General features: G+C 38.2%; 1 protein-coding gene across 1 annotated transcript in view; it reads right to left on the bottom strand.

The window, feature by feature from the left end:
• Positions 1 to 430: 430 nt before the first annotated feature.
• The window catches only part of MTX3 (metaxin 3), a 10,040-nt gene continuing 968 nt past the window's right edge, over positions 431 to 9,502 (bottom strand). The window contains exons 2-9 of the mRNA XM_031062185.1: positions 9,183 to 9,285; positions 7,644 to 7,720; positions 6,606 to 6,698; positions 5,401 to 5,583; positions 5,186 to 5,262; positions 4,165 to 4,322; positions 3,686 to 3,774; positions 431 to 2,301 (exon numbers count right to left, since the gene is read on the bottom strand). Of these exons, the coding sequence (XP_030918045.1) occupies positions 2,191 to 2,301; positions 3,686 to 3,774; positions 4,165 to 4,322; positions 5,186 to 5,262; positions 5,401 to 5,583; positions 6,606 to 6,698; positions 7,644 to 7,720; positions 9,183 to 9,285 (891 nt within the window). The 3' untranslated portion in view covers positions 431 to 2,190. The remainder of the gene's footprint in view (positions 2,302 to 3,685; positions 3,775 to 4,164; positions 4,323 to 5,185; positions 5,263 to 5,400; positions 5,584 to 6,605; positions 6,699 to 7,643; positions 7,721 to 9,182; positions 9,286 to 9,502) is intronic.

Below are 9,502 nucleotides of genomic sequence, written 5' to 3'. Positions count from 1 at the left end.
GTATAGTTCTGCAACATCACTGTTTGCCTGGGATGGTGTGCATGACCGCAGGCAATGTTTGCCATGACCTCCAGGCCTGTTGTCCTCTACCATCAAGTGAACGAAGTTCCATAAGCATTGGTTTACCAAAATTTCAGATCAGCCCAATCACACAGCTCAAAGCTCACATTTAGTAAGATCAGCAAATATGTGCCTCCTCATTCCCTTTCCCAAAAGCAGTTGTGTTGAAAGAAAGGAATGGTACTGAAGAGGTGTGATAAAAATTTAAAATCTGATCTCATGAATATGCTAAGATGCTTCAATTTCTTGTCCTAGCAGTCAGCAGTATTTTTTGTTGGTTTTTTTAATAGACAAGGTAAACTTTTCTACAAGGAAATAAGAAAAACACTCAAAAAATTCAATGTATATACCACAAAAAACTCTACCAAAATTCCACTAAAAATGCAGAATTTTAATCTTAGAATAACAATCCTTTTTACAAAGAGATTTTATAGGCTGAGTGTATGCATTCACAAAAGCGACAAACTAAGGCATATGCTCCATAGCCGTGTTTGTAAAAGAAAAGCTCTGGAAAGCTATGTGACATGATCTCACATAAATCTTGTCAAGGTACAGGCAGTATGAATTTTAAACATTTAAATTACTTCTGCATGTAATGGACTGTCAGTTTATACAGTTATGAGCATGAGCTAAATTAATTTCAAATCACTGCAACAAATACTCTAGTAAGACCATGAAACTTAAACAGTATTTTAAAGTGCTCATTAGAAACCCATTTAAATTAAGCAATGTTAAAGATATTACATTCCTTACATATTAAGTCCAAAGGTACAATATGTACACAATCTACCATCTTGTCTTTACAAACAGGAAGTAATTTATCTGTTTATCTCAAACATGACTAGTAGCCAAAGTGAAGCTGAAAGACTATCTCGATTTGGCCAGAAAAACAACAAAATATCTTCCCCCCCAGAACAGTCATCCCACACATACTGCTATCAGAATTCTACATCTGAAGCACTGCCACTTTGGCCAATCTCCTTGTCTAATTCTCTTTCCACCTACTCATGAAGCATCTGCCAGTACTTTGCCAGTAAAAAATTACAGCACCTCTCTTGTAACAGAATTGCTTGGGTCTCTAGAACTGGGAAGGCTTCTGTTAAAGACAAAATGTAACTGAACAGAATAAATATGCCCTGCAATATACCACAGTTTGCAAAGAGAAAAGAGCTCTTAGCTAAACAGCCCATCATATAACAAAAATTTTGACAGTTGTTAATTTTTGAATCAACTGTAGTGTTTATTAAAAAATAAGATGAAACTTATTAAAAGGCATTTGTGACACATTTAAAAGCCTACATCAGTTCTCTTATACAGCCCTAACCTGTCCCTTTCAATCCATAGATGCAGTACATTTGCTAGTTAAGTCTTGTCCTCACAGCAACTAATCAAACATTTCCATTCACTACAAGTTTTCTGTGATTTTGACTTAGCAGTTTTGCAGCATGTGGTATTACTCTGTCACAGGTTAAGCCTGTTTCACAGAGGACTAATTCGAGGTACTGTGAAATATTAGCACTGTGCATCATTTTAATCCCCATAGCGCACATGCTCTTCAATAATCCCCTTCGAAGTGCATGACAAATTTTCAAAGATACAAACAACCATAAAACACAAATCCCAAGTTAATTAAAGCACAATAAAAACATTTATGTTCCTGTCAATGATTTCATGTCTCAGCTGCCATGAATGGCAACATTTTGTCTTTTCAGACTTTGCAACTGGACTTTGTCCTTTTCAGACAAAGAGCACACCCACTCAAATACAGTAACATGATTACAGTAAAATCAAAACCCACAAAATAAAATAACAGTGAACATTCCATAAGCAGATTCTTAACTTTAGGTAAACATTTCTGCTAGGCTAAAGGCAAAAATATGCTGTACAAAATCATGTTAACATCTGCAGTAATAAGCTTTGTTTAGCTTAGCTTAGCTTCAGCGTAGTGTGTGGCCAGCCTGACCAATGCAATTTCTTAAAAGAATAAGTAGATAGAAGATTGTAAAGCTGTAGTTCTTCTCTACTTGTACCCATGAGCAGATTCTTCCCTTGCAAAACATTCATGTGAAAAAGGTCTACTGTGGCACTCAGTTGAGTTACAAAATACACGTTTTTGGGCAACAGGAGATGTCAAGGTGATAAACGACTCATTGGACTGCTTTCTTCTCCTCCTGCAGCAAGCTTGAGTGTTGTGAGCTTACGAGGGGGATGCTGAGGACTCTTGCGAAGGTTGTCGTCCATCTGCAGAGAAACAATGAGAGCCGGGTCTGGCAACAGCAGAATATAGATTGTATAATTAGTCTTAGTTGTCAGGGCTGCCATCATTAATACTGGGTTGGTTGGTGTATGTTTACTGTCAGGACCAACAACAACTACTGCTTTCGTTTCTTTCCACTCCCAAATATACATTTGTGTTAGAGCTGCTAATTGTTCCCTTACATATGATGCATCAACCCAGGTCACCTGGATGTGCTTTTGCCCAAGTTACCTGGTCAAGATTACTGAAGGAAGCAACACCAATTCCAAGAGGTCAAATATTGTACAATAACCAAATGCTGAGAAGGCAGATCAAGAGTCAAACTGCTAACAACAATGGATGCTTCTGTATATTCAGCAGCATGCAAGAATAAATCTTTTGAAATCAGAAATGTTCTGCAGATGCTGAATGAATTTGTATTAGTTACACATTTTGAAAAGTATGTAATAAAGCACTTGTGATAAGACCTTTTCAAAGACAGGTTAAAATTAATCTCTGAATATAAACAATTTACATTTTCATAAGAAGTCACTCTAATGCCCTATGTGTAATGTGGTCTGAAAAGGTTTAGTTGGTACAGAATAAAAGCACAGGGAGATCTGCAGAGGCTGTCTAGTCTACTCCATTTCTTCAAGTCAGGATCACATTTTCCTCAGTCATGCCTAACAAATGTCTGTGTAACCCATTGTTTAAAACTTCCACAGCCACACTTCAATGACAGAAAAAGCATCAATACCTAATGCTACAAAAGCTGATCATAGTTAATGATCTATTTCATAGTTAAAGATCTATTTCTGATCTTTCTCAGAAGTTAAGCCTTCTACCCTTTCAGTTAGAGCATTCTATCTGCATGAAAAGGCTAATTCTTCAGAAGTATTTTTCAGTTAAGTTGTATAGCTTTTGATAGGTGCTGAGTGACAGCCTTAGAAACAGAGAACATAAGAAAAAATGTTAGATGTAGAACAAGCAGGAGAAGAGTGACTGCTGGGTAGTTACTACGGCATGCAGCTGGGAGCAAGGAAAGCCAGTGATCAATCTTAATTTGCAGGACCATTTCTGAGTTTTGACCAATACATTTTCCTCCTTCTTAGCTGAATGTACACTTGCAGAAAGATACCACTCCTTTCTTGGTGTGCACACCTGCAAGACAATGTTCTTTTGGTTGTATTAAAAATACTTTTTAGTGCAAGGCTTCATTAATTCCTCCTTCCAAATGATGTAATATTCTTCCCGCCTCTCTACACATTCACTAGAAAATAAGTAATTAAAATAAAGTCCACTGTACAGTTGCAATTGCCATGCAAGGATATCTGTGAACAAGTAACCACAAAAAAGCAGTGAAATGAAAGATACTGAAGCAAAAATAACCTTTTCAATCAAGTTGGATTCCTTATTTACAAGCTGTGTGAGTTTCTGCAGATTAGCATCTGCTGTATCCTGTCCAGCTGGAGAATGGCCTGGAGAGTGAAGGCAGAAAGAAGAAGAGTGAAAAAGTATTTACAGAAGCTTTTAAATTCTTAAAAAATAAAGTCACATTGAAGAGAATTCATGCAGTATTTTAAAGCAAAGAAGAATTTAAGTGTAAAAGCCATTCCAGGTGAGAAAATAAGAACTACTAAGCATGAGCTGTAAGATTTTGTCAATGCCGGACAGAATCTAAAACTGAGTATTAACACTTGCTTTTAATTTTGAATCCTTTCTGCCCAGCTTTAGAAGTTTCTTCATTTCTCCACAGATAGGCTAGCATAAACTACATGAAATCTAATCTGCCTTGGTTCACAAGTGCAATCCTGGAGTACTAATCCATGGGTACAGATGACAAAAAGGAGAAAAGAAACACAACTTACCTGAGACAGTTAACCTGAAATAGCAAGTTAAAATATCATCACAAAATCGGCACAGATTGGGAAGCTGTTTCAAATGCTCTTGCAAATGTACCCTCGGGAAGCACACTCTATAAATTGGTGCAAGGAAACCAAACACGAAGGCATCCAAGGTGGTAGGCCTAAAAGAGTGACACGGGAAAACACTGAAGTGACTTGAGAGAAGACCTTTATGACTTTTACAACCTAGTTTTCCGTGTATGTCAAATACCACTCAGGACAGAATACAGTCAGTCCTTCTGTCATTCCACCTTTGCCTATCAACCTGCTAAATGCTTTTTACCAACTATCTACTCCTTTCAGCATCTCTTAACTAGAGACATGCTGACAAGCTGAAACAGTAATGTCAGCATCACAACACAGTCATACTATCCCATACATTGATAAGCAAGCCCCTCTAAAACACCTTTCTGGCACCATAAAATTTGTGCGGGGTACCAAAGGACCAGTGCATCCTCCCTCATGGAGGATCAACTGCTAAACTTCAATTGCTTAAGAAGAGATCATGCTTTTCAGGACCTGCTGGCTCTGTGTTGCTAGCCCTATCTGCTTCCTGCTCTGCACACATACCACAGGAAGAGTGCTCCTGGACCTATGCCCTCCTCCCTTGAGGGCAGTAATAGTACCTCAGCCTAAAGCATTTTTTCTTACATACAAAGCCAGGAGGTGACATTCAGTGGCTAGAAAAGGGTTCTCCAGTGCACCTCACATTTTCTTAGCAGCTGTGGGAAGCATTTCCCTCTCTGTGGAACAAAGTAGGATAAGAGAGACCCCACATTGACTCAGTCTGACAATCTCATTTTTGCCCTGTTTGCTCATTCAGTTTTATCTGAAAAGCAGACTGTGAGACATAAAACTACTGGGAAGCACTTTTAACATTCTGGCAGGTTAAAAACAAAAGAGAAAGTTCAAGTATTCATAGAGTGGTGTGGTACCTTTTTCATTACTCATTTACCAAAATAGTTTTTAAAAAAATCACACTCACGTATCTCCAAAGAAAAACTGAGATGTTCCCAGTCTCTTTGACAGGAGATTCAGGCACTCCTTGGCATCTCTGTATATCTGATGAGACACAAGAGCCCTAGTAGTAGCCAGGCTGGTATGCACAGCACCATTCATCATTTGACAGTGTGCTAAATTGTTTAAGTTCTTGTCTTTGACAGAACCAAATTACAGATTTCCTTACTGCACAACCCATACCTGTGCTTCCACTTCAGTGAGACTGTATAGTGGAGGGCCTCCCTTGGTCAGCAAGATCCTGTTCAACGCTTCCCTGGACATCTTTCCAGGCAGATACAAACTCAGTGGGAAGGCAATCCTTGAGGCAAACCATGGCTTTGTCACACTGCAGTAATTTTCAGCCTCAATCCAGAAAGTGTGCAGCTGTATCAACACGAGGAAAAATGTAACTGAAATTCGAATTACATGAGTAGACATCTCATGACACCTGATATGCAAGACCTCTATCAGAAAAGCAGAAGAACCAGGAATTATGGTAATTTAAGGCTATCAAGCTCTTCACTAATCCTCTGAGTGCAGAAGTACACGAGTAAGGAAATAATTACCTTCCAAATAAAGAAAGACACCAAAGATATTACAGAGATCTATATGCATCTGCATAAAATTACATACGCACTACGTACATACAGATACGTACACACACACACACAGAGTATATTGAAAATATATTCCAAAGGAGTTGCATACAGAGACATAAAGCAACAGGTTTGAACTTCCCGGAATTTTGTTTTGAAATTTTATATAAATTTTAAAATACAAGATACTACGAAATTAAGAATTTGAAACCAAGGTCAGCTGAAAAGGCTAGCTCATGATACCATCTGGTCAGAGTAATTTTCACTGTACAAACTGAAGCCAAAGTCATTCAAGAGAATCAGTATCTGTGAGTCTTACAGCTCTAATGTAATTACACTGAAATGGTGAGGGCAAATGGCCATGTATTTATACACTGTATTCAGAACTGAAAAATTAAACTATTTATGGGCATTTTAATTCATTAGAAATTTTAACTCAGCAGTTCAAAAGGCTTTCAATTGTGTGTCTCACAACAGAAACATCTTAATTAAAAGTTTTTCAGGAAATCAAATGAACCAAAAAATGGCCACAATAAGGTGTTTTCAGGATACTGTTCCCCAAACACCAACAGAAAAAAAAAAACCCAAGTAGGTGTCCTTTTAAATGTCTTCCATAAATCTACTGTTACTACTTGACACTCCACAATCACACACTTATTTCCTTTTCAAAAGTTGGTAGGCAGTAATTCCAAAAAACAGACTAACAAAACAACTATGTTCCAGCCAGTGCTGTGGCTCTCACATTGGGCACCTCTGACAGTATTCAATTCCAAGTATTCGGACCATTACAAAGTATTTATTAATATTTACCAGAGCAGGAAGCAATTTCTCTTCAAGCAGTGCAATATATGCCAGTGTATCAGCTCCTTGTTTTGCGGACAAATCATAATCAGCATTGTATTTCTATGAATTAAAGAAAAATAGACTTACTACGAACTTTCAAAAAACATCATCACTGGAAAGTTACTTCAAACTTAACACCTATGAAGGCCGTAAATATATATACAATTTTTGGAACAGAAAGCATGCACTCAACAGAATTTTCCTCTCGCTTTTCCACCTTCCCATTTCTAGAGCTTTGGGCCCTCCTATTTCCAAAATAATTCTTGTGTCTCCTTTCTATTGGTTTCCAAGCAAATGTTCAGCGATACAGAGGCAATTTTTCAATACTGAGGGATGTAGCAAACCTCTGGTAAATCTCCACTGTTATTTTTCAAGAAGCATCTGACACTTCAGATGGAGTAAGCATTAAAAAAAAAAAACATGCATTCCCATATTTTGCTTTTATATTTGCTCCCTTATATTGTTACCATCCAATTAAGAAATTGGATGGTAACAATATAAGGGAGCAAATATACAGCAAAATTAACACAGTTACTGACTGAATTTTTAATTCTAATAGTGGATTCTTTTAAGATACATTATAAAGATTGAAAAATTGGGGGGGGGAGAGAGTGAGTAGATTTGCTTCATTAATTTATAAACAAAGGGCCAGTGCTGACACCTGAACATCTGAAAAGAAAGCATACAATTTTTATACATTAATATAAACAAGGGTTTTCCCCCTCAGCATTATGGAGCAGTAAAAAACTGCTCAATTAGGGACAGTTTGTTGTCCTTTTCAATTAATTTTTTTTCATTCTTATTTTTAAATCTTTCACAATGATAAAACTTTTAAACAGCAAATTCTTGTCCACCATTTTGCAATTCTCATGCTTGTATGAGAAAAAGAGAAGCACTGTGTGTGAACTAAACTCCAGGTTTTTGGAAGCCTGTATCAGCGTACACAGGAGACATGCAAGAGTCACTGCAAGTCAAGGAAAACAAATCTTTTTGAAAGACACCTACCTGCTTTCTTAAAAAGTTTAGTATTTTTGCTGGCTGAGAAATAACAATGTCTTCTGATACCAGGACTGGCAGACCTCCTAGAAGGCATAAATAATACAGTCAATCTGTATGGATGACTTCTAACTAGAAAGCAATCAGTCATGGTATGTACTTTCCTTTTCTCAATAGCATGATCTGATTTTCCTAACATGTAAACATAAACTTAAAATTTTACACAGCAGGAGAGTTCCACCAAGACCACAAATACTAATAAAAAACATTAAAAAGGGCAACATCAAATCAGACTGAAGCCAATGTTTTTTGCTATCTATCCAATACTTTGAAAACCAGGCTACTTGTCTGGATTTCAGATGTTCATCTTAAGACAGAAATTCCAGCTCAGTCCAACTGCCCTCTCAATTCATTCACCTCTGAGCCTCTTTTCAATTTTTCCTCTGTCCTTTCCCTCCGAATCTCTTTTAACCATCTTTTTTTTCTCTAGCCTTGCTAGAAACAATGCCCAAGCTACCACTGCATAACCACGAATTACTAAAAAAACTGAGTACTTCCCTTTTGCCAGAAGTTGACTGATCAGCTTTTAGTCATAAGATTGCAGGATCAAAGCCTATAGAGCGCAAAGCCTCTGTAACAGGGCCTACCTTACAGCACATTCACAACAGAACTGCCAGAAGGAGCCAAAAGGGACAGTGCTAAATACTATTAAATTATCAATCATCACCAGCAATTACTATTTAAACTGCTTTCTTAACTGATTTTATATATTTTCCTTATGAAGACAGCCCCCAAATTCCTACAAATCCACCCAGCTAGTTCCTAGTATTTTCTCCTAACAGGAAACAACAGACTGAAAAGCAAGAACCAAAGGCTCAACTTCTGCAGGAACACTGTACTGCCTGAACCGATAATGTGGGTAAGTCTAGTGATGTTAACCCTGCAGTGATTTTACCTCTCTTAAATACAACAAGACAATAACTGCTAAGCAAACAAATACGCAATGCATAGAAGCATCCAAAACAAAGACGTCCTCTCTGACAGCTTACCTTCATCTTTTCTCAGTCAAACCCTCTAATTCAACACAACACCCAACATCCCAGCTAGTGTAAGCTGTATACTTGCTGAGGCTCACATTCTACTTCCACCTGTACCAACTAATTAAGCTACAGGTAATTAAACAGCTCTTCCATACACATGTCTAATTACTACCTTCATAAATATGCAAAGTGCAAAAAGCTTACAAATTTGCTTTCACTACACCATCAACTCAGACTGCCTGAATGAAACAGTTATGTACTTGGCATTACTGCTTTGTTAACTGTCTGTTGCCTCACCCATACACATTTTAACAAACTGTCCTCTGGAGCACTTTTATTTCTGACTTCCATTAATTCGTTCTCTCAAATTCATCACACTTGATCCTGTGAAGTCATTCAATGGGGGCAGACTGCACTCATGAACACAAACCCAATGCAAACACAGAAACTGGAACCTACATTTATAACACGGCTGTGATTAGAGCAATAAAGGCTACAAAGACAGTACCTTTTGGAGTTCTCCAGGACTTATTTATAGTATTCACTGTCAGGGGAGCACCAGAAAATTTGGCGTAAGCCTGCAATAAAGATTGGAGGGCAGGGAAGAAAACCTGTCACAATGTGTAAGAAAAGCGTAAAACAAGGCTTCAGAAGTTGTGTTAAACACCTTCGTGCACTGAGGACCAACCACCAGCAGGTGCGCGACGGGTTTCGGCTGGGCTTCATTGCCCTGAGGAGGCTCCAGGGAATGCTGGGCAGAGGCCCCGCTGTCCCGGGGAAGGGCGGCAGCGCCGCCGGGAAGGGCTCGGCGCCCCCGGGAATGGCGGC

The sequence above is a fragment of the Geospiza fortis genome, unplaced genomic scaffold (genome assembly GCF_000277835.1).
Source record: "Geospiza fortis unplaced genomic scaffold, GeoFor_1.0 scaffold201, whole genome shotgun sequence".
In the NCBI taxonomy this organism is placed as follows: domain Eukaryota; kingdom Metazoa; phylum Chordata; class Aves; order Passeriformes; family Thraupidae; genus Geospiza; species Geospiza fortis.
This window is presented reverse-complemented; position numbering and strand designations above follow the sequence as displayed.